The 27,008-nt window shown below is 34.8% G+C and overlaps 1 protein-coding gene across 1 annotated transcript in view; it reads left to right on the forward strand.

The window, feature by feature from the left end:
• Naaladl2 (N-acetylated alpha-linked acidic dipeptidase like 2) overlaps nt 1-27,008 on the forward strand; it is an 879,343-nt gene that overhangs the window by 701,188 nt on the left and 151,147 nt on the right. The window contains exon 12 of the mRNA XM_035451347.1: nt 13,524-13,619. Within this exon, the coding sequence (XP_035307238.1) occupies nt 13,524-13,619 (96 nt within the window). The remainder of the gene's footprint in view (nt 1-13,523; nt 13,620-27,008) is intronic.

The raw sequence follows: 27,008 nt of genomic DNA on the forward strand, positions 1-27,008 counted from the left end.
GTCATGCATGTTCTCTCTACTGGGACTAAAACAGTGTCTCCTTTCTTTAGTATCTAGTTATTCAATTAAATGTGATGTTTTTGTTTTGTTTTAAACTATTTCAGGATTAATTAAAATGTCTTTATTGATTCTCAAATGGAAACAAAGATTGAAATTAATACATTAAGCTGAAGGAAACCATTGCTCTAATTGTAAGACTTTCCAGAAATCATTCCTAGTCCTTGAAATTGAATCTACCTGCAGTCCCTAGCCTCCATGAAAAACCAGAATTTCATTTAGCCTTTACTAAGTAGAAGATGAAACAAATATTTAATATTTCTAGGGATTACTTATACTAGCAATGTGAAGTTATTCATATGCTAAATGAAATACCAGTAGGTGGGCTATACAATAAGACAATATAGGGATTTGAAGGAATCATTTCTAGATTTTCTTCTTTGTTTTTGACACAACTAATGCCTACATTGGATTAATACTAGATAACAAAGGGTAAATAATTTCAAAATTGTATCTTAAATGGAAACACTCTGATAGGCTATTATCCAAGCTAAATTTCCCAGGATATTTTCACCCAGATTAAGGAACAAGAGTCAATCCTATCAAGGTACTACATTCTTATTTGATAAAAGACCCTGAAAGACAAGAAATAACTTCCTGGTTTTGAAAAATGCATTTGTTTCTTCTCAGGCTCATGTTGAGACTTTTTGCCTTTAACTTTAAGACCTTCAAATCCCTTAATTTTTCTACAGTTGATTAAGTAAATCCTTGAGGAAAGTACAGAGGGACTGTTGAACAAAAAGCTTTTCAGGAGGCTAACAGGCTCTGACCGCTGAAAATGCTGTTAAATTAACTTGGGGACTTTCAATACACCAAATTTTACAAAAGATCATGTCGAAGTTTGGTATCCTCATCATCTAGAAATCATCTTTCCACTATGAGATCTGAGAATATGGGCTTTTCTTGCAACTGTCTTAAAAATAATTTGTGTAAATTAAACATCATAGGGGCACAAGAAATTCTGTTGCCATGTCATGTGTGAGCCCTGCAGGTATGAGTCTTTACTGCTTACCAAAGTTCTTGAGCCAGTTCTGATTAAGATATCCCCAGAGTTGATAATTACCTGCAAGTCTAAGCTATCTATTGTCCTTGTCTATGATGATGGGATTGAGTCATCTTTTGCTATCTTTGATATTTAGGAGAATGATTTTTTTTCTCCCAAAAGAGAAATGGTGTTTAGAAAACAGAATGCATTGACCACTCAGGAGCTGAGGTTATAGGATAATAGAGATGCATCTATGTAGTCTAAGTCAACAGTTTCAGGATGGAACCACAATATATTAGTTCTAGGTTCTTTTATTCTCATTTGACTACTTTTGACAGAGTATTTATGACATAAGTTTAAAGATGGCAGACAAGTTTCAAATATAATGAAATTCTTATGTGACAACCGTTAGTTACTTTGTTAACTACCTCTTAAGTAGAGATATGTCTTTTTTACTCCAGAAATTATAAAGTGCTGTACAAAGCCACTATGTTCTCCCTTAATATTATATTCACAGGAATTAGCCATGCTGTGATCTCCCAAAATTAATTATGCTTAGTATTTATTTTAAAATTTACATTTACTCATTTAGCGTGTGTATGTATATGTAGTGTGTGTGTGTGTGTGTGTGTGTGTGTGTGTGTGTGTGTGTGTATGTAAACGCCACCTGTGGGAGTTGGTTCTCTCATTTTGACATATAGGTTCCATTGAATTCAGATCACTAGGATTGGTGCAAGTGCCTTACCCACTGAGCTATCAGGCTGGCTCTTAGTGTTTCTTTTTAGATGAAACTATCCTTTAAATGTTAATCTCTGTGGCTTAAGTGAGAAGATGTCTTTGTGCATTCGAGTTTTATTTAAGTGTTGGGATGAACTGCCCTTCTACATCGGACTTAGCATATATATTAGAAATTCTATTGAGCCTCTTACTAACCAGCAAATCTATATTACCTTAATATTTGGCCATGCTGTTATTATTGCTTCAGTAGGAAAGATTCTGTAATGCTGTTTGCTTATTTTTATTGTTTTGAAACCATGAAATTGCCTATAAACTTTCTAAGTCTGTACTGCTCATTCAGTAGAGTTTCATATGAGTTCAGGATTGTATAAGGCTGTATGCATGACACAGATGTTGAAGGATGGAAATTTAGCTCTGACATAAGTATAGGAAATCATGGAGATTGTTAATAAACAAAATCATTGTTTTCATCTCTAGACCTCACATAAATACTCCTGGAGTATTTATTCAAAACTTTTAAGCCTTTAATTTGGGAGACAATAAAATGAATTAAAAAATAAAGCACTGGTACTCACATACAGAAGTAGATTCAAACGTACCAAGTAAGGATGTTCTGACAAACAAAGAACAAAACTGTTGTCTATTCTCAATGTTTGATAAGATAAAATAATACTGTAACATCAAAAGGGAGGTGGAAATCTTTAGGTAAAAGAACAGTTATTGATTACAATGCACTTTGATTTATGAAAACACAGTCTGAGTTAGTGGTTCTTTTTTCCCCCTATCCTCTCTGTTTGTTATAGATCAGATGACCCCATAGATTGATACTGGGTACAGTGGCAGATGCCTGTAATCCCAGCACTAAGAGGGGCAGGAAGTATTGATGGAAGTTTTAAGCTGGTCAGAACTACAGGCTGACATCCTGATGTCAGACAAAATGTGATGTAAAAACAAAATAAACAGAATACTTATTACTGATGTATAGTGTGTGTGTAATGCTTAAGATAAACAAAGTCTAGAGCTAGAATTGATGGTTTGTAAATCCATCTACTTAGGAGACTGAAACAGGTATAGGATCATAAAAACAGGTATAGGATCATAAATTCAAGACAAATATGGGTTAAAGAAGGAGTTTTGTCAAAATGCAAGGTAAATACAAAATACACAGTATCAAAATACAACGTAAAGAGAGAGAACTGGGGAGACAGTGAGCAGGTGCTATAGGAAAGAGGACTTGGGAGGTAGTGGGGAGGTGCTATAGATATCAAGGTTAGGGAGATAGTGGGGAAATCCAGTAGATAAGAGGTTTAGGGTGGTCCTGTAGATAAGAGGGCTGGGAGTGTGCTTACAAAGTATGTGACAATCCCTAGATTTAGTCTATAGTACTGCAATTAAAAAGTACAGGCCCATGATTAAGAGATGAAGGAAGGTAGCCATATATAAGAGAGATGAGCTTGAAGGAGTTTAAAATATAAAGTGCATTGTTCTATGGAAGTATTTTATCAACACAGTACATGGTACAAAACTTGCTAGGGTTAATTGAAATTATTAAATTTTTAAGATAATGTAAAAGTTATTTGTTTTAGGGAAGAAGGGACAGGCCTATGACAAGTAACATTTGGAGCACAATGTTACATATATCGATAACTCTGCCAGCCACCTTGGTTCTGTGGCCACTTTAGGGCCCCCAAATAACACACACAGTCTTATATTAATTATAATTCTGCTGGCCAATGACTAGGATTTCTTATTTGCTAGCTCAGTCTTAATTATGAACCATAACTACAAATCTATATATTTTTATAAGGACTTATCTTACCGAGGATACTGGCCTTCTGCGTCCTCTCTTCCTGGGATCACATGGTGATTCTCTCTTTCCTATATTTCCTAGAATCCGCCTTCTCTCCTAGTCCTGCACAGCCTGCTTCCCTATTGGCCAATAGTGTTTTATTTATCAACCAACAAGACAAATATACACAGAAGGACTTCCCCCATCATATATATATATATATATATATATATATATATATATATATATATATATTTCCTGATCTCAAAAACTCCAAAATGTGTACTGAGTATACACGGACTTAGGTGACACAAAACAGATCTCTAGGACTATGTTTTGTGACTCTGTGAGACCATGTAGTCATTTGAAGAGCCTATTTTTTATTTCATTCATTTAAGTTGAATTAAAATTTTTAATGTCTTTCCTAGAACTGAAATTAGAATACTAAATCAATAGGACTAGGACTATAAAGGTAGGCTGAGTATTTTAATTATGCCAGTACTATGTATAGAATTTCCTAGAACCTGGAAATATAATTAAAATGTAAAAAATAATGAGTGTATTCAGGAAATAATATGCCAATGTTGCTCCACATTTGACCCTTGGATGATAACTCTTTTATTTAAACTCAGCATTATCTCACATCTTTTTTATACCGAGGAGCAATGAGAACATTATGTTTCAAAAATTATGGCTGTAATTACCTCTTCCCTCTGTCAAGAACATAATGAATGTCAGTGCCATTCAAAGGCAATACATGTTATAATTCCATATATTTAATTTATATATTGACATGTATCTTCTTTATTGCAGAGAGAATATTGCAATGAAGGATGTATGCAGGACATTTTCATTCAGTATTCTTCCTCTAAGGAAAGAGACTTTGAGTACAGCCTTAAAGCCATTTGTACTGTTTGTATGACTTAGAGATGCTCACTAAGGCTGACAGGAGACATGGGACAGAATCAGGAGCAGTCATCCTTGTTTGATGCACAGAACCTTGATTTTTGAGAAACTTTTCAGTGGGGATGCCGCATGGGGTAGGAATAAAAGTGTAGACTGTAGAACGAGATACACCACAGTTGCTATACAGTTGTGCCAATTATTTATAGTTTGCTGTCAGGCTAGATCCAGAAACTCATTATCTCTCATCTGTAAGAATGGGTAGAAGCTGCTCTTACTTCATAGACATATCTGCATAATAAACCTGGTGGTGAGACTAGAAGCTTGGAACAGTAGTACTAGTAACTGGGGTTATTGTAGATCACTTTTCCACTCAAGGTCTTGCCTTCTAAGTACCAGCCCAATGGCGGCATGTTTGGAAGGCTTCTGCTGATATCTCCTTCAGTGAACTGAACCTGTGTTCACAACAATAAGAAATCATCACTTCAGAAAAAAATAATGCAAAATATTGTAATGCAGAGATAATTTCAAATGTTATAAGCTCCTTGAAGGCTAGAACCTAAGACAGGATCTTCAGATCTTTTCCTTTCTCTGTGTAAACAGCAACACTATCTTCCACCTTATTTAAATCCTGGTCTCTTTTGACACTTCACCTCACCTGATTCTACTTGAAATTATGATTCCTGAAATTCTTTCTGCTTTCTGGGAAACTTTAACTTTGATTTCCTCTATTTTAAGCCTTTGATCTGTTAATGTTATTTTTCTTTTAAATAAATCTCATTGTATTCCTATGTAGATTTGGGGTCATGTGCTGCTTTTACAAGTTTGGACATCAGAAAACAACCTTGGGTGTTAGACTTTGTTGCTCACCTCTGAACATCACAGACTAGCTGAGCTGTGAACAACAGGGCATTTTCTGCCTGTCTCCCAATTCACCATAGGAATGCTGGAATCATAGATAGATGTCCACTACACTGTTATAGTGTGTTATTCACTTGTTCTTTATCTGATGACTGCAAAAGTGTGTTTTATGTCTCATGACTTACTATACCTTTCTTTCATTCCCCACAAACACATCAGTATGTCCCTCCCTTCAAAACACATCAGGAAATGTGACTTGTTCCATCCAACTACACCTCAAATACCTTGCTACCTATGGAAATTGTTTTCAAACATTAAGAGTAAAGCATTTTTAAAAGCAAAATTATACACATAATTCATTTTACGAAGGCATTTTCTGGTAATTTAAGATTTAGCACTATGGCCTATGGCTGCAAACAAAAGTGAGATTTTAATCAGAGATAATGGTGAAAAACATCCTTTCTCTGAATACCCATTTCCTTCTTTCACTATGTTTTTGTATGCCTCTTGTTTGTTAGATGTCATGTTGCATTTAAAGTTGTGTTTGATCACTCAGACTGAGACATTCAATGAATTGCACAAAGATTTTAGCTACTTTAATGAGAAAATGATCCTGGGTTTAGTAAGCTTACAGGTTAGGACAAACATTGCAGACACATTGTAATAAATTATTGAGAACTGGAGAAAAACAATTCCATGAATAGACCCTCCCCCCCAAAATGGAAAAAGAATAGTAGTAGAAGTAGAAGTAGTACTACCAAGATGGTAGTAGAAGCAGGCAATAAAAAAAGGATGAATGAGTTTTTTCCAAACAGAAGAATGAAAGAATGTGTTAGAGACTAAAGAATGACAGTTAGGACTTGGCTGTGTGATGGTATACAGGTTAGTTTGGGCTTTGATATACACATGGTACAGAATGAAAGTAAAATATAAATTATGAGGTGAGTTAAAGAGAAGGTTAGATGAATGTTAATATTTTTACAATATTCAAATGTCATTCCAAATAAAAAGCGAGAAAAACACACATGATGATAGGCTGGGTTATAACAAATGTACACACATATGCACACACACATACATACACATAAATACACACATATATACACAAAGACACAAATATACATACTTATATACATACATGCACAGTGTACACACAGACATATACACAGATACACAGACACATATACACACATATATAGATACACATACACAAATAACCACATATATACACACACACACATAAACACACATACACACATATATAGACATACATATATAAATACATACATGTATGTACATATATACACAAACATACACAATTTAATATTTCTGAAGGATCTTGTAGACAAGCAAAAATGATAAAATGTCACCAAATAACAGAACTAAATATAATTAGGTTTAGGTGTTATCAATCTGAACTGACAAGCAACAAACCCCTCAGGATATCTGTTAAAAACAAACATTGAGGACAGTGTGGGAAGCTGTCTTTGTGCGGCTGCAGTCGGAGACAGACAACTTGCCTGGTTCATATCTGAGAGGGGGAGTGTAGATTGAGAAAGGGTAGGTAAAGACATTAAAAGAAGACAGAGACACAAAATAGAGTCAGGAGGGCAAATCCTGTCAATACTGAACACCTTTAGTTTATTCTTTAACATTCTTAAGTGCCCAACCAAAAGTGGGGACAATGGCAGAATACTTCTATTATCATGTATAAAGAGCAAACAGGCTTCCCTTAATTCTCCAGGCATTTGGTAGCCACATCTGTTACTGGCCTTCAGAGTCAAGAGTAAACACACCTGAGCTGAAGTCTGCTGTTATTTAAAGACATCTGCTACCAAGAATGAAACATCCTGCTGCAGCCAAGCTTTAGACCTATAGTTCTTTTGACTTACTAAGAACAGTTTTGAACTCTGTTCTCAAGGCAAGATGAAGCAGACCCCTCTTTATAAGCCCTACCAGCCCTAAATACATGTTTATAAATAACATGTACTTTTTGTTCAAAAGTAGAAGAAAACCAATCACAGGCAAAGAATAATATGCACATGAAGAATAGGTTAGTCGAGTCGTGGAGTCAGTCAAGAGAGTTGAAACAATACTGTTACATGTTAAATTATTACAGAATACTCGAAGAAACTGAAGTCCTTTCTAGATCCTAGAAGGGTACTGATGATCACTAGTCCATGTTTGAAACTTTGATAGAATCTCCAAATTATTTTCAGTATAATTTTTCCATGCTTTAACTTTTCCAAGCATTAATCCATCTGAGAGTTATTTCAAACAAAAATATATTCTAAATGACCAACAATTCACTTCCCTTCATCTACAGTAACAAAAATTATTAAATGAATACCAACCATAGTGATTGTAAACAGAATTGAAAGTTGTACAAAGTGCTTTTGTAATCATTTCCTTATTTTATGTTAGATTCCATAAATACTTGTTTATTCAACATGATTGTTATTTTCAATGTAACTGTTATATTCACATGCATAGGAAAACATATTGCTGTCTTAATATTGGGAAAAAATAGTATCTGGTCTTTTATGTCCTCCAATTCTATTGGTTAAATACTATTGTAATACAGATTTGATCCTACACTTAAAGAATAAAACATGACAAACACTATATGTTAAATAGCCATTTAAAATAATATAAATAAGGTGTGGTGTTGCATACCTTCAGTCCTAGTCTTCTAGAGGCAGAGTCAGGTGGATCTCTATGAGTTTAAGACCAGTCTTGTCTACACACTGAGTTCCAGGACAGCCCAGGCTCCATAGAGAAAGTCTGTCTCAAAGAAATAAAAAAGAAGGGAGGGGGAGAGGGAGGAAGGGAGAGGAGGAAGGTAGGAAGGAAGGAAGGAAGCAAAGAAGGAACAAGGAAGCGAGAGTGGAAGAGAAAACAGTAATATAAATGAGGAGGGATAATGAGATGGTTCATCAGATTAAGTTTTGTGCTGCTCAGCGTGACATCTGGAGTGTAATCTCTGGGATTCACCTAGTAAGATAAAACCAATTCTCTCAGGATGCTACCAAAGGTTTTCACCTGACCTCTACAAGTCTGCTGTGGCATGCATGCATGCCCCCATGGTACACACAATGGTTTTTTTTTTTTAATGTATATGAACTTGAGTTTATACAAACAAAAAGAGTTTGGCAAATAAGAAATACTTCATAAATTAAAGTGCTATGCCACAGAAAAATTAAAAGTTCAATAAAATCTCATTAATTAAAACTCAGAATTTGCACCCTATGTGGTCATTAATTTGAGGATGACTATTTTCTTAAATTTTACAATATGCTTTTCTAAATAAACAAGTAAGATAAAATACTTTCAATATTTTTTAAAACTCCTTGTGAGGAAAACTATTAGGGATGTCAATAATCATGTTTTTTTTTTTTTTTTTTTTCTGGCAAAGATGAGAAAAAAAGATGACCTCTGCTACTTCTAATAGGAGTGAAAACTGATGTAGTCACTATGGAAATACATATCTATTTAAACACTTAAAATAGAACCACCACATTATCCAGCTATACCATTCCTATAAATATATCTAAAGGGCTCTCACTGACAATACTATAGAAACATTAGCACATTTGCATTCAATCCTATGCTATTCATATTAGCCAATATATAGAACATGTCTACATATCAACAGATGAATGGATGGAAAAAAACAGTCATATATACATAATAGAGTTGTTTTTGGAGATAAACAATAAAATGAAATTTTGCAGGAGAGTTAATAGAACTGGAGATCATCACAATAAGTAAAATAAGCCAGGCTAACTGAAAAAGGTAAATATTTACTGCTACATATGAAGGTATGCATGTTATATGTATGTGCATGTGTGTGTGTTTGTGTGTGTGTGTGTGTGAGAGAGAGAGAGAGAGAGAGAGAGACAGAGAGAGAGACAGAGAGAGAGACAGAGACAGAGAGACAGAGAGAACTGAACTGATAGGGATTAGAATGGGAAAGGAAGCAATGCAAAAGAAAGAAGGAGCAAGGAAGGGTACATTACAGAGAGATAAGGGAAGAAATAGAGACAGATTATTTCACGCTGTCATTTTGGAGAAAGAGACACGAAATCACAAAGGTGAATATTTGAGGGAAGAAAGGAGATGAGTTAGATGGAGAAGGAATGAGAAAATGGAAAGAGGAAGAAAAATGAATTATCAAATTGCAATAAATACAACAAATGAATCATTGTACTAATTTAGATTCAGATTTACCTCTATTCCAGATGTAGCAAACCTGCTGAGTTTCCAGCTATTGTTGATGGCTCATCATCAGAGTGTATAGCCCACCTGATCCTAGCTTTTTTATGTATATCTGTCATTTCTTCATTGTCTATTGCCCCAGTCTCTTCAATTCCAAATCTATGCAGGTCACAGGTCATGTATGGTTCCTGAATCTCATTACTCTTCCTCCTCTTAGAAGACAGACTGTTTCAATTCAGAGAAAATTGCTACAGTATGTTGGTCATATATATTTTGTGCAAAGTCTTACAAAACTTAGTATTGGTTGGGATTAGGCAAAGTTTTAAACAGAATTGTCCTCAGTCGGCAGACAAAATGTAAACAGAGCTGTGAAATATACTGAGATGAACAGACAGTATGGATAGGTTTTAATATCGTTTAATTAATTCACATTCTTTTCTAGGATACATAGCTTCAATCTGTCTTATCTGTGTACTTTCAAAACATTCCAACTACACCATCCTAACCTCAGATACATTTAAAAAATTTAAGTTCTGTTATAAGCTCTCACCAGTAAATACTATAATAAAAAGCTCCTTGAAATTGTTACTTTCCTGCAATCATTTTTGGTCTTCGTTTTTAAAATCTTTTTAGGATGATTATTTGTGGCTCCTGTGCCACGACTAAGTCTAATGGAACCTCCACTTGTGGTGCCTGCACCACAACTAAGTCCAAGTATCAGGGGGGGAATGATTCACTTAAAAGCAGAGACATCTGGCCACTTGTGTTAGGTGAATATGTGTGCACATCTGTCTTTTTTGCAGGGAAGGAGCAGCCTTATATACAGACTTACAGAACAGTGGAAAACCCCAGGTGTAAGAGCTTTTTTTTTTTTTTATGCCAGTGTGGTATGGCTGGGGCTATAATCCAGGATACACTTGTGATTATTGGCTGACAAGCAACTCACAGAGACCCTGTGGGGGCTGGGGCCCAACATCTCTCTCAACAATTATCGGTCTATTTTTCTATTAAGTCTTTAACTATCATCTACCTACCTACCTATCAGTTGTCTATCTCCATACATACTTAAATAAAACTTGTCCCAATTTTTCTGTTTTCTATAAAACAAATGTCTTACTTAGAGTTACTATTGCTGCAAAGAAAAACCATGACCAAAAGCAATGTGGGAAGGAAAGATTTATTTCACTTATGGTTGGATATAACAAAGCACTGAGGCCAGGAACTCAAGGGGGATGGGAACCTGGAGATGGGAGCTAATAAAGAGGCCATGGAGGAGTACTGCTTACTGAAGTGTTCCCCATGGCTTGCTCAACCTAAATTCTTATAGAACCCAGGTTTACCAGCTCAGGGATGGCACTGTCCAAGATAGGCTCCGCCCTCCCCTATTAATCAGTAAGGAAACGCCCATAAGCTTACCTATCATGTGATCTTACAAAGGCCATTATTTTTTAAATTGGGCTTTCCTCCTCTCAGATGGTGTTAGCTTGTGTCAAGTTGACATGAAACTACACAGCACAATTCACCCTTTGTAACCTTCACACATAAACACATCAGCATTAAGCCATGCCTTTCCTTTCTCATTCATCCTTAAGATTTCATGCAGATGCAGGAAGATCTCTGTGAGTTTGAGGCGACTCTGGTCTAAGGAAAATGTTCCAGTACAGCCAAGGCTACACTGAAAGACCCTGCATCAAATATATATATATATATCCAAACTCACATTAAAAACATAAATAAAAATTAACAGTCCCACAGTCTACTAATTTAAACACATTAGAAGTTCAATCTCTTTAAAATATCCAATCTCTTTAAAAATCCAAATTTTCTTTTAAAAGATTCAAATCTCTCAAATGTGTGCTTTTATAAAAATCAAAATTAGATTAAATACTTTATTTCAAGAGGGCAGAATAAAGACACATTCACAATCAAATCAAGGCAAAATAGGTATAAATAAGGCAATGTTCAATTTCTGGGATCAACACACAACTTTCTGTGCTCCTTCAAGGGGTTTGTGTCACTTCTCCAGTGCTGTCCCCTATAGCACAGATAGTTTATCCTCTAAGTTCAGGCAAGCGCTACTCCATTGCTACTGCTGTCTTTGGTGGTCATCCCATGGTAGTGGCATTTGTAAAATCCTGGGGTCTTCTGCTGCAACTGGCCTGCACTATCACCAAGAGCCTGCCTGGATTCTTTTCATGTTGCCAATCGTCAAATTCCCTTCATGACCCCTTCAATCCTGGGTCTTCAACTGCTACTGAGGCTGCACCTTCACCAATGTCCTTTTTTGGGACTCTCACAGTACCAAGCCTGAGCTACTTCATTCATGCCTCCAAAACCGGTATTACCTGGGTGACAATTGTACTACAAAATTCAGCTGCCAGTGTAAAGTACAAACTTGGCTGACTCTGAAACACAGCTTTTGTGTGCTTTCAGGAAACATTACCTTGATTTCACCTCAGTGATGCTGCTCCCTTCCTAATCACACCCAATTTCTTTTCAGCCAACCAGCATCAAGTAACCCAGCACAGAAGAGGTTTCTCTTTACTAATTATGGTATCTTGTTAATCACAGCTTATTTTTCAGCCCCAGCTAACCAAAACCACAGAATCTTAGTTGAAAATAACAAATGGCCCTGATAGTCTTTAAACTTCTCTCTGAAACTTCATAAACCAGGCCTCTCTCTTCTACATTGCTCTCAACACTCTTATCTTCCAAGCTCCCACAGAACAGCTCACTATGTTCTCAAAACTCATTTTTTTCTAGCCCAAATTCCCAAAGTTCTACCATAATCCTCCCCTAAACAATATTATTAGATCTGTCACAGCAATATTCCACTATCCTAGTACCAACTTGTCTTAGGGTTTCTACTGCTGCGATGAAACACCATGACCAAAAGCAACTTGGGGGGGGGAGCAACTATTTTGTTCACAGTTCCATATAACCAAGCAGTGAGGGCAGGGTCCTGGAAGCAGGAGCTGATGCAGAGGCCATGGAGGGATGTTGCTTACTGGATTGCTCTTCATAGCTTGCTCAGTCTGCTTTCTTATAGAATGCAGGACCAAATGCTCAGGGATAGGACCACTCATAATAGGTTGGGCCATCCACAATGAATCATTAACTAAGAAAATGACCTACAGGCTTGCCTGCTGCCTGATTTTATGGAACCATTTTCTTATTTGTAGTTCCCTCCTCTCAGATGACTTCAGCTTATGCCAAGTTCATGTGAAGGTTTCCAGCTTGATTAACCTTCAGGCTCCTAAATAAGGATTTTATTTACACTTTAAGACAAAACACTTAAAGAATATTAATAATATAACAATTACTCCAACAACACTGATGTAGATAGAAACGGATACAAATATTCTACATCTTCCTGAATCCTAGTCCTTGGTTATACTAAACTGAAATGAAGTTTTTAATTCATTTCATTCACTTAAACACTTAGATTTTGATGGTAGGTTTAATTACTTTTTAGGCAATCCATAAAGACATGTGATTTCTACCTGTATCTTAGTATTTTGAAGATGCCATCATTTTATCTAAAATACCATAGCCTGCCCACTTTTTCTATGCTTTTCTAAGTAGTCATGTTTATCAAGAACACTGTAGTCTCCCAGCCATAAACACACAACTTGTAAAAATAGAAAAGAGAATTTCAATAGTGATTTTTTAATCTAAAAATCTCCCTTATATTTGTAATTATAAATGATAGTGTAAATATTTGAGGACTATAAAAAGTTATCTTTTGGTGATAAAACACTATTTGTGAGTATATAAAATGTTAAAAGTAATAGAATTCTACTCATCTTAGTTTACAGATATTCGGGGATGGATAATTCGATCAGCCAGATGAAGTTCAGAATCAACAGAAACCTTAAAGCACCCAAGAGCTTTGTGCATCTTTAAAGAAAATCCAATAAAAGTACTCAGAAACCAAAAATCATTGAAGACTTTCTCTTGTATTTGTCACAGGGTCCAAGTTTTCTCTCTGAAGCCATTTTTCCTAAACATGCAACAAAAATTGAAGAAGTGGATCCATCTTTCACCCTCCATGAAGCCATTACTAAGGTGAGAATGAAGTGTGGACTTACAAGTACAATGACAAAATGTTCTTTTATGTTGCTGTTTGTTTGTTTTAGAGGAGACTTAATCAAGAGAATGCTTTTCTAAGTAGTAGCAATGGTAGAAGAGACAAAAATCATTCGGAATACAGATTGTGACTCAGGATTTATGAGGAAACAAACCTATCCTCCAGAAAACAATTAGATTTGCCCTTAATCTGAAATTAAGTTTGCCTTTATTTTAATACATGGCTGTTTCACATGGGCATAAAACAAAATAAGTCGTCTAAATTTTGTGTCCAAAGTTTTGTTTTAACATACGTACTTATTGAACTTTCAATTATTTAATTTGTGTGCATATTTGTATATTACATGGGGGTGCATTGTGTACTTGTGGAGGGTAAGTGGTATCGTAGTTTTTTCTTGCCTTCTGCCTCTTGTCCTGGTTATGAAACTCAGGTTGTGAAGGTTGGCAGTAGATGCTTTTGCCCACTGAGCTGTCTCACCGCCCGGTTTATGCACATTCTAGTTTTAGTAAAAGAAGAGATTGCTCTATTAGGTAAAGGATTGTATTTATAAGGAATCGTTCTACTGTGTATTTTTAGTCATAATTTTATTATTTGAAGAAAACTAAGTTTTCAAGTGTGGAGAAAATAAATTTATTGTTTGGGATATCAAATAGCATCCTATGAATTTTTACATAACAAATTATTTATCTAACCTGTCACAGCTTGCTTCTTCAGGATAGATTTTTCAGTATATATTGATATTTCAGCACCATTAAAATAATCCATATTTATATATGCTTACTAGAATAATTTAATCATCCTTAAATCTTAACAAAAAGTGACAGACTGTTTTGCTTTTTAAAAAAAAAAAAAGAAGTGTGGAAAAATGAACTAACCTCATCATTTGGCCATAGAATAAATTCAGAATTGAGAGCCTATCTATCTCTATATGCAAGAAATACCTAAATTCATTTTTGAACCTGTAAAAATAAGTTAATCTGGAATTACCATCTACATAAATTTCTTCTAAGTTCTAAGTATTTATCATGTTTTCCTTAACAATCAACTCCAGTTACCTGAATTCAGTTTCGCTATTTTCAGCTTCTTATCATATATTATTATTTATATATAACTAGAGAAATGTTACCACCAAGTGATTCCACAGTTTTTATAATATTTAAAAAATGAGTTGTATTTATATCACTTAGATATTATATATATATATATATATATTAAAATAAAAACATATATGGTTATACAAATGAAGACATAGGCATCTTCATGGATACTTAGATACATCTTCATCTGTATATATAAGTGTATGCATGATATTCATTTAAATATCTGGGTGTTTGTTCTGCATATTTTGGCATTTTTAAGCAAAGAGCTAGATTATTATAAAATGATTTTCTATATTTCTATATTTTTCTATATTTCTTGCTCTATCCTGATTAGAGAATCAAGGAAATTTGTGGAAGAACAGTTTGAGACTGTATTGATATTAGATATATAACAAGATAGCATAGCTGATGAAATCTCCAGAACCGAAAGTGCTTAGCCTTATTTTAGAACATGAATCTATATTGAATGTCAGTAGCTAAGAGCTTTGCTACACATAGCAACTACAACTTCTAAGAGCATTTTAGGAAGAGATGGGTATAAACGGAGGTTTCTCTGTCCTGTACTATCCCATAGCCTCTTCCAAATAAGTGTTCACAGACTTATATTAATTACTAAGGCTCAAACAATATCTCAGGCTTATTATTAGCTAACTCCTACATTTAAATTAACCCATATTTCTATCTATGTTTTGCCAAGTAACTAAATCCTTGTTACCTCATTTCCACATGTCCTGATTGCGAGGCAACTGGTTGACACCTCCATTGACTCCATCCTTCTTCTCCCCATCATTCCTAGTGTGGCTTTTCTGCCTGACCTTATCCTGCCAGGCTATTGGACGGTCAGCTTCTTTATTAAAACAATCAAAGTATAATTTAAACAGTGTTCAGGAATATTCCACAGGAGATGGGTGAGAAAACAAAACACGACCTGAATCCTTACATATATCCAGTATTCCATGGGATACTGAGGTAAGAGTCCATGAGAAAATGACACAGATTTCTTTCATTGTGTTGTACATGTGTTTTCAAATATATTTGATGCTAAGGATGCATTTCATTAGATCCTTAAAGGGATATTGAGAAGTATTCGTTGCCTGATAATAATCCTAAGCAAAAGAAATGTAGAAGATAGAGTTCTATTAAAGTTTTCATAACTTTATATCCTTACCCAATGTAAATTATCTACCAAAATCTTCACAGTTCCTGCATTCACATTGAAAACATAGACCAAAGGAAGAAAGTATGCTGCTGGAGTTCAGTCTCAACTAAATAATAGCAGTAATGAGAGCTGCACAAGGAAACATTTAATATTATGTGTCTCGACTAACATCCAGTCAAATATCCAGTTTTTTGATCATCATCATCATCAACAACAAAAACACTTAGTAAATATAGATTCATTAATTCTAATACATAGTTTGGAAATACAGAGCAAAATAATATTTTGTTCTATTATACCTAGCAAATCTTAATATTTTACAATTGAATTTGTATTATTATTAGCACAAAAAGAAGCAGACTCATGTTATCTATCATCACTAAGAATTTGAGACCAAAAGGAATGATGTTAGCATTTTCTCAACAAAGTTAATATGCACAGAATCAAGCATATCTTAACATTAAAACCTGAAGAGCTAACTTCTTTTTTTTTTAAAGAATACAACGCATCTTTCATCATTAAACAAATATTCCACAGCATAAATGAATATAACACATCTTAAACTAATATCCCAAAACAGCTTTCATTTCATGATTATCTACTGTAACCTACTAGAGTAAGTTCTTTATATAGGAAGACCCAGAGTCATTGATCAGTAAATTGCTTATGAATCTCCCGTTGACTGGCTCAATTTGAACAGTTTGGGAAGTCGGCTGAGCTGCTGTCCTCTTTCCCCTTCCCTTCACCATCATCAGACTTGGCTTGTCAGTTTTGATAGTTCTGGTTTTGGGATGCTATGGGATCATATCTTTGGCTTACATCATTCTTTCTGATTAATCTTTGGGATTTTGCATGTCTGGAAGTATCTAGTCTATTGTGATATTTGACATGAAGTATGGAATTCTGGGTTTGAAAGTGTTTTGCTGCAGAATTTTGCAATTATATCTCCTCTCTTACCTTCTAGTATTGCTGGAAAGAAGCTCTGTTATTTTGTCTCACAGTTCTATGTATTTTTCATGTTCTTTCTCTTTGAAAGTTTAAAATTCTTTCTATCCATTTAGGATTTTCTTAGGGTTCATGATGATGTGCCCTGCTGTGTGTTGCATTAATCATTGCTCTGAGTTTTAAAACCTGCGATGACATGGCCCTTCAATGGAGACATTCTTTTTGAATTATCTAATTTCTTCCCTTTATTTACTCCTCTTTTGCATATTATATGATTTATTTATTTTGTAACTATTTTTTATTCTTTTATTAGTTCAAATTAGGAACAAGCTTGTTTCACATGTCAATCCCTTCACCCTCCCCCACCCCTCCCCCCAACATCTCACCTGCCCCTAGCCATCCCCCTGCCACTCCCCATGCAGGGTAAGGCCCTCAAAAGGCGCTCCCCAAAAGAGCTAACTTCTTAAAAGAAGATTATTCATCTGTGTTTTCTGAATTGAAATTGTATGCAATGGCCAAAAGAATAGCATTCCACTATTGATTTTCTATGCATCTAGTTTTCATTTATAGCTTATAGACTTGGAAAAATGAAGATACACTAATTAAATGAACATTGATAGTATGTTAAATATATGGTAACTGAGTATAAAATGTAATTTTTGAAGAATGGAGGTTGTTAAGATATTGTATCAGTAAGTGGTTTGATTACTGTATGCCATGGACTAAAGTTCCACAATTCAGTGTGACAGTGTAAAAATAACACTCATCTGAATTAAGAAACAGAAACATATATGTATTATTATTTACTAACCATGACAAAATGATATTGATATATAGGGGATGCTATATGAATTGCAAAGCAAGATTAGTATTGTTTTTTTAATATTGTTTTTTAACAGGATTAGTCAATGATGAAACTCTAGCCATTATTGCAGTATTTTTTCTCTCTTTTTATTATTATTATTATTATTATTATTATTATTATTATTATTATTATTAATTCAAGTTAGGGAACAGGCTTGTTTCACATGTAATTCCCCTCTCCCTCTCCCTCCCCTCACCCCCATTCCTTCTCCCCCACCTCCAACCTACCCCTCACCCCATCCACCCACCACTCCCCAGGCAGGGTAGGGCCCCCAACCGGGGCTCCACCAAGTCCACCAAATCTTCCTGTGCTGGGCCTAGGTCCCTCCCCATGTGTTCAGAGACAGAGCGCATCCCTTCAAGTGGGTGGGCTCTCAAAGTCCCCCACACACACCAGGGCAAAATGCCAGTCCACCTCCTGAGGCTCCCAGGAGTGCAGGGGCCTCCCCATTGGCATCCATGATCAGGGGGCTGGATTAGTCCCTTACTGGCCTCCCAAAGAGCTTCTGGGGTCGATATGCTTTCCCTTTTTCAGGCCAACTGTTTCTGTGGGTTTCTCCAACCTGGTACAGACTATTGCAGTATTTTCAAGGTACTGAATGTAACTACAATTTTCAAGGTTCATGTTTTAAGTTGTTCAGTTAGAGTTGACTTTCATACAGTACTAACACAACAGATAATTGTGTATTAATACCTGTAAAGCAATCGATTACCATCTCCCTGAAAGTAACTGTTTGCATTTTAGATCTTTGCTAAAGAACAAAAATATGCTTGTATATCAACATGAATTTTCTATATACTTGAAAGTTAGCAATTCATGATTGGTGCTTTTCTGCCTTTAACCAAGATGTGAAAATAAACAGGCTATCTCCATGTATGTTATATGAATTTGGTATTTGAAAGCAAGTTTTCAATGTTGATCTCTAAGGCTGTTTCTTTTTCTCTCTGTTTGAATCTCTCTTGGCATTTTTCTTTAGGATATAAAGCACAGAACCCAGGAAAGTAATGAATGAGACTTAGTACTGATGTCAAAATGAGTAATCCATCATGACTTCAGCTGTCAGTTATGTGAGGTTGCTGAAGGGCAACACAGGCTGCAATGGGTGGTGAAGAGGCTTTCCTACTCTCTCTAATACGTGATCTTACAAATTGCACTTCAGAGTTTTAGTTATCATAAAAGCCAAACAAATTCCTTTAAAGAATAAAACATGAATAAATGCTACTATAAATCCCAAGATGCAACACCCTTTAGTAAGCATATAGAAATCATCAGTGATTTATATTTTAAATAAGCTTCTCTCTGCTTCTACACTTAGGAATTTTCTTGCTGTTTCTGAAGCTTCAATGATTAACTCACAAGTTATTACTAATTGCCTGGGCATTTCTGTTAGCTGGCAATGGTTTTTCTAAGGGGATATATCTGTAAATAATTTTAATGTCATATACCATAGAAATGAAATTATGAGTGTGGTAAAACAGAAGCAGAGGAGGAAAGACCCAGCTTGTTTTATGCACTGTGCATTCACAGCACAGGAAAGAGATCACAATCATTCACCAACAAAAGGGCATTCAAAGAAATTAAGAAATTCACCTCCAGTATCGTGAGATTCCTTGAAGGTGATTTTAATTAGATGTTGGTGACAATGTGTGAAAAGCAATGATACATATTTGTAAAAAAGATAATAATTACAATTTATTCATGCTAGAAAATCAAGTGTATGATATTTATATGCCCACTTATATTTTTACCCTTATTTATACTTCCATGTATATATTTGAAGTCATTCTAAATCTATGGAATAAAAGGTTTTATGTAAAACCAAATTTTTCATGTTGTATGAACTTAGTGATGCTAAATGCAAGAACGTCTCTGTTGAGAGCAGCACTCCATGTCTTCATAACAGGCACTAAACATATAGTATCACAGGGAAGTATTTCCAATGCAGAAACTGCCCATTGTAAAGAAAACTGGGTTTGGGGGTACTCAAGGGAGATAGTAGTGTATTAACCATTTTATTCTTTGAGAATGGAATATTATAGGAGTGTTTTCTTCACAAATGTATAATTAAATTCAATGTCTTCCTTTACTGAAACAGGAGATTGCATTGCAGTTGTGATGTCTTTATGTAGAGAGTTTAATTTATTGTTTTTCATTATACTATAAAAATGTTATAGTTTCTAAAGGAATGCCTTAGATGATCTGTTTTTCTTGTTTAGGTTTTATTATCTAAAAGGTGATTATTATATGAAATGTATCAACATTGAACTTACTTTATTAAAAAAGTTAATTATCAACATAGATGTTATCATCAATGCTACAGTGTGTTAAAAGTTATTGTTGCATTATAAAATATGAAAGTAGAAAGGCTGTTACCGTCTCAGTGTATATTTTACTCTGTTATAAATATGACTCAGTGTTTTAGATCTTTTACTGCTTTTTCTTTTAGCAGGACCTCAGTCTAGGTCCTACCCATAGCCACGTATAATTTCATTTCCATGGTACCCAACATCTTTTGGTCCCACAAATCCCCTCACATGTGTCTAAAAGGGTATATACACAAATGCATAAAATTGAAAAATGCTTTAAATAAACAAAAATACTGATTTTACCCTGTGTTTGTAGCAAAATATTGACATATGAGTCATGTAAACTACAGAAGGATGCTATATGATGACAATATGCATATACATATATACACACACACATATATATATGACTATAAATAATGTGATGACTTTGAATCACAATAAATGTATTACAGGAAGTTTTTACATCTTACTCAGAAGCTTTAGTCCATTAAATATAGAGGCATTTGGTAATAATTTCATTTTGTGCGTTGTGCATATATGTGTTTCTAATTTTCAGAATCTACCAAGAAATTGAGAGTGATTTTTCTATTTTATATCCCACATTTGTCATTTTCTCTGAAGTTGATTTCATGTGTTTTCACACCAGTCTTGGACAATGTCATTCTGAAAGTCACCTAGAAGTATGCTGACAGAGAGCATAGTAACTAGTGCATAAAAGATGGACCAAAGGGAGTAAGGTCAAATGCCTTTTCAAAAAGTGCTGTTGAAGCAAACTTAAATAATAAAGAGATTTAATAGCTCTAGGCACTATCTACTTATTAAGAAAAAAATCTAATATAATGCAACATATCAGGATGACCTGAGCAGCCTTTTGGAATTTGGAATAATAGACTTTAATCTTAACAGTTCAGTGTCCTCAAAGCAGGCCCCATTGTCCCATAGGTGAGTGAAGGAGCAGGCTGGCCATATGTGCACTCATAGAAGCTTGTGTAGTAGGAACTAATCAGTGGAACTGATGTTCATTGTCACCTCCTCCAGATTCATTCCTTGCCACCCAACGCCCTCTGCCACTAAGGTCTCTAAATTTCATACAGATGTTTTGTGGTTTTGTTTTGTGTACTGCACTTAAGTTCTGTGTAATTGAACATGATCTTGGAATTCTGTGGAAACTAATCAAATTGTAGATTTTTGATATCATGGAATATGGTCATTTAAATGCTATATTTTATAAGTTATCATCATCAGTAATTTAGTATAAAATGAACTATATTGTATGATAGTATAGATCGTTTTTTTAGAACTGACAAATATATAACTCTAATAAATTAACCAAAATTATGCTTAAATGTAACTAGATATATAAAAGACCCAGAGACAAGCTTCAAGCTGAAGACTAGAAAAGCAAAGCAGCTGGCCACTAACTCTTACATCTACCTCAGCTCAGACAAAAGGGGTGATCCTCAGACTGCTCCGACATCTCTCCTCCTCAGATTCACTCAGACTGCTATGCTCTCCTCAACATGGCTAGTGACCAATCTCAGACTGAATGCCTCTAACTATATCTCTCAAATCCTGGCATTAAAGGCATGAGCTCTGATTCACTCTCCCATAACTCAGGGTGGTCTTGGACTCAAGAGATCCATCTGTCTTTTTCCTGAGTCCTGGGATTTAAGGTGTGTACCACCATTGCCTAGCTCCATGGCTGCTGGGATTGAAAGTGTGTATCATCACTGCTTTCTGAATACACAGACAAGCTTTAATAAATCATAAATAATGTATCGCCATACTTAAATGTATATTATCATAGAGAAACAATATTTATTTTGGCCCAATTGCATTTTATTTAATAATATATCCTTTTCTTCTTAGAAAATTAAGCTGTAGGGCTTCTCAAATTGTAAATATATTGGCCTTACATCACTTAATAAAGATTTATATTATAAAGTCTCTATCTTTGAAAATAAATTATTGATGAATAATCATAGCTATGTACCAAAGTCATTCAGAAAAATTGCAACCCTTGTAATTAGTGGCTTAATAAAAAGAAATAAAGAATATGATAATCCATTATAAAGCCATTTTGTTCAACTGTAAAAACTGTACATATCAGAGTGGTATTCAATACCTATATACAATCTTGTTCAATGAAATATATAAATGTATGTAAGTGGTAAGTCTATAATAGAAATTTTATTAATGTTTCAAATACTGCTTTTGATTTGTTATCTGTTATAATTTTATATCTGTGTTTTTCTATACTGACTTTTGATAAGTTAAATTCCTCTATAGGAAAATATGTTGTCATATACATTAGACTCTTATCTATGATGCTATTGTATGTTGTACTATATAACTGATACAACATTATCAACTCAAGAGAGGAACTCTTTTCAGGTATATTTCCCAACACAAAGATTTGATTTCTTCAGATGAAGACACAGTTCAATTGTTAAATACTTGTGCTTTGAGAATGAGGTCCCATTTAATTCTGGATGAGAGTGAAACTAAACCCTAATTCCACTGAGGAGGAGAGATAGCATATACATAGAGAGATAGGAAAGTGGGACTGGTAGTTTGGGTGAGCTCTGTGTTTGATTGAAAGACCTTGCTTCAAAAAAGAAATAAAATGAATTGGAAAGCCATGAAAAAACTAGGCTTGCACATACATGGACATCAACATGCACCCACATATGGAAGACCACTCACATATCAGCACACAGATATAATCACATGTCCTCTATCACACATACATATAAAAAAGGGTGCTCATTTCTAGAAAGCCACAGCAAATCTGGCATCCATAGTAAACATTTGAGTTGACTGTATGCTCTATTTTGTGATTGACAAAGTGATTAACTATGGTAATTGATTTAAGTCTGTACATACATAGCTACTATAGAAAGAATATAAGACACTTTAAATAATTTTGATTCAAAATGGGGGAATGGACTCATCTGATGCCAACATGTGTCTACTGTAAACTAACCTGAGTTACAGAGCAGCTGTAGTGTTTCAAAAAACTGTTATCTATGATCAATATCCACAAGGGATAAGAATTAGTACTTAAAAAAATACTGAACCAGTGCTGGGCACAGGAGACAATTCTGATATCAGATTGGTATACACTTTGGATTGTGCCTGAAATGGATTAGGAGGTGAATTTTTAAAAGAAGAACATCATTCATAAAGTGAGCTAGGAAAACTGAATTTGTTACTTAATTTCACTGTTCCTATTGGAGACTTGTATAGATTTCAGAAGAATTAAAAAATACTTCTATTTTCAAGCAATTGCCTTTACTTGCTCCTTGGTGGATACCATCTAAGCATAATTATCATATTTACCCCGCACTAAGAATTATCCTCAATACATCATTTTTCATGGACATCTCAAATTGATTTTATTTGACAGATGAGAAAACCTGCATACTGTACTGGCTCTAAAATGCTCATAAGTGAGAGGAGGCCTTGAAGCTCCGAGGAATGCTTAATTTAAGAAATGTCAATGATGTCATGAGTTCCTAAAGCCATTGTGTTAGCCAAAGGAATTAATAACCACTTTTTGTGTGGTAGCTTTCATTCACAACATTAGACACCGATAAAAATGCAGTGCATTTTAAAACACAAAGCTTGTTATAAAAATGTTAATGCACTCAAGGCCAGTCTGATCTACAGTGCAAGTTACAGGATGATTAGGGCTACACAAAGAAACCCTGTTTGGAAAAAACAAAACCAACAACAAAAAAAGTTAATGCATTTATCAGTGTTACAAATGTGAGAGTATATGGATGTGTATAGGTTTTGTTGTATTTCTTTAGATTTATCTTATTTTTCTAGTTGGCATACAAAATAATGAATCTTATTATGGCATGCTCATATGTGTATATCATTGTATTTCATTCTGTTCACCCTACTGCCCTCTACCTATCCTGCTGGTCCTCTTCCTTGGCAATGATAGTATCCCCTTCTGCCTTGGTCTCACATATACTACAATGCCTTCTCCTGTTTCCCTTTACTTTACAGTTCTTTCAAGCCACTTTCCAAGCACCCTTTCTGTTTTATGTCCTACATACATGCAACCACACACACAAAAATGAATGTGTAAACTCATGCATAAACACATAAATTTAGATCCCACATATAAGACAAATGGGATATTTTCATTCAAAGTGTTCTAATTTTGTTAATTATAATACTTTCTAGCAACTTCCATTTTCTTGCAAATTTTATAATTTTATTCTTCTTTGTACCTGAATAAAATTCCATTGCATATATGGACTACATTTTTCTGTTGACACACACTGAGCACAACTATAGACAAGAATAACCAAGTTTATCTATGTTTTACTATAGCCTACTTAATTATATAATTCCATAGGTTTCCAAAGGTGTTTATGTTGAAAATACTCTGTTATAGATAAAATAGTAATTCAAATAATTTATTATTATTTAATACTGATCTACATTAGAAATAAAATCACCCTGATTGCCAATGAAATAAATCACCCATGATTGCCAATGAAATAAAATAAGCATAGATGTGTTAAAACATGGTGTACCATAAGTACCCTCTCATTTTGTGTCAGTCTTTGTAAATGGAAGTTTGTCCTGCCTGGTCCTATAGCCATTCAGTTCCAAATAAATACAGAGTCTTATGGTAATTATAAACTGTTTGCTCTATTATTCAGGTTTATTACTAGAAAACTCATACAACTTAAATTAGCCCATAATTCTAATCTATGTTTAGTCATGTGGGTTGGTAATTTTTCTCAGTAAGGCATTCTCCTCTTGGTTACTCTGCATCTGCCTATTGACTGCTCTCTGTCTTACTCTTTCCAGCATTCTCCTAGTCTGGTATCCCTACCTATACTTCCTGCCTGGCTACTGGATAATCAGTGTTTTATTAAACCAATACAGGTGACAGAGCTTTACAGTGTACAAGAGCATAATCCCATATCAAGTCTTTATTCACACTCCAATTTGCTTTCTTATGTCCTAGTCTGGGAGATGTTTGTATGTGATATGGGACATGACTTAGTGACAGGCCCAGTTTATGAAGATTTCAAATTCTTGATTGAAGTATAAATTATAAGAACGTCTATGGGTTAACCAGCTTTCTTTGACTTTGACAAAATGCCTTAGGTCAGCATGTAAACAAGAAAAGTTTGTTTTCGCTCACAGTTTCTGAGGTTTCAGTCCCCAGTGGGTTGGCATTATTGCTTTTAAGTTACAGTGCAACAAAAGCCAGTTACTTCATGGCCAATGACAAGACACACACACACACACACACACACACACACACACACACACACACACACACACACACACACACACACAAACACCGAGAGACTAGGGTCTTCAATAAACCTGGGTGCACAACATCATTGGCCTGAAGTCCCATCATAAGGTTCCACCAATCTAGCATTGGTTGAGACCAAGCATAATATATGATCTCTTGAATTCAGATACAACTGATGCCTTCGCATAAAGGTAAACACTTCTTCATACCTGAAACCAAAGATAATGTCATTCAGTTTAGCAGTTTCATATGCGTACTTTTGGTAAAATATTTGAGATTTGTGGATTAAAATTTAGCATTAGGGAAATGTTTCATCTATTTTAAGTGTTTTCTGTACAAGTATGGGAATTGGGATTCTGACCCCTAGTACCCACATAAATGCCAAAAAGGACTGTCTACCTGACTTTAATTTCTGGTTTGGAAGGCAGACATGAGCTTCTAAGAGAAAGTTGGCTAATCAATTCTAGCTACATCAGTGAGCTCTCAGTTCACTTGCAAGACCTTGCCTCAATACGTCAGATGGCTCCTAATGGAATGATTCCCAGCATCAACCTGGCAACTCCTTATCCACCCACATACACATATGTGCTCACATATATGTAAACATGTGTACATAAACACATCTAACACATGTAGGAAAAGAGTAACTATGAGCTTAGAGAAATGCTAGTCCATTCTTGGATGATTATAACAAAGAGAATAAATGATAGAAAAAGGATAGGAGAAATGTATGCCATTTGAAATGATGAAGAAGAAGGCTGCTCTGGCAACATAAAATTACATGGTACAACTCAATAGTTGATAAAATCCATGAAGAAATAAAACATTTTATACTAAAAGTGTGGTTGTTGTATTGAATCATAAAATATTTTTAAATCAAAGTACAGTAAACTTTAGGCTCAACTTCATCACCCCATGCATTTGCCATAGAGAAGTTTCCTAAATGTAGTTACTGATACATTTTCAGGACAGTGGAAAGAAAAGATGGATTCTGTTATTTCTTTCCACCATGCCTTTCCAATCTACTTTTTAGCAAAATTCTTTGCTATTTATAAAGAAATGAGTAAACATGATGTCAGTTAAGTTTTTCCAGGACCCAGGGGAAAATCGAGTGGTAATTTTTGAAAGAAATCCCTGAAGTTAGTCATTTAATTTTGTTGTCAACTATTTGACTCCATATTTTCATCAGTCAGTATGGACATGGTGCCTTTATCCCATGTCTTCTTATAAAAGATGGGTTGTATTTTTAAAATTGTGTGTATGCATGCATACACATGAAGATACATGAATACAATATGCCAGAAGAGGGTGCCAAACACCCAGAGCTAGAGATATATTTGTGAGCTGCCAGATGTAGGTAATGGGAACAGAATTCATGTCTTCAGCAATAGCAGTAAGTATCTTTAGAAAAGTACCTTTAAAAGTATCCCTGACCTTGTACCTTAAATTTCAGTTATTGCCATAAGATATCATATTCTTTCTATTGAAAGCCTAGACTAAATGAGTATGACTTTTCTAAATACTATAAACTGATATTTTCTGATACAGAAGCCTTTATAATATATTACACTTCAATTATGTATATTTCACTTTTGAAATAAGTAATTATATCCAAACAACCTACACACACCATGTCATCCACAGAACTTTCAGCTACCAGGAAAGGTCTGTATACAACATTTTGTGAGTATCC

The sequence above is a fragment of the Cricetulus griseus genome (genome assembly GCF_003668045.3).
Source record: "Cricetulus griseus strain 17A/GY chromosome 1 unlocalized genomic scaffold, alternate assembly CriGri-PICRH-1.0 chr1_0, whole genome shotgun sequence".
Classification (NCBI taxonomy): Eukaryota; Metazoa; Chordata; class Mammalia; order Rodentia; family Cricetidae; genus Cricetulus; species Cricetulus griseus.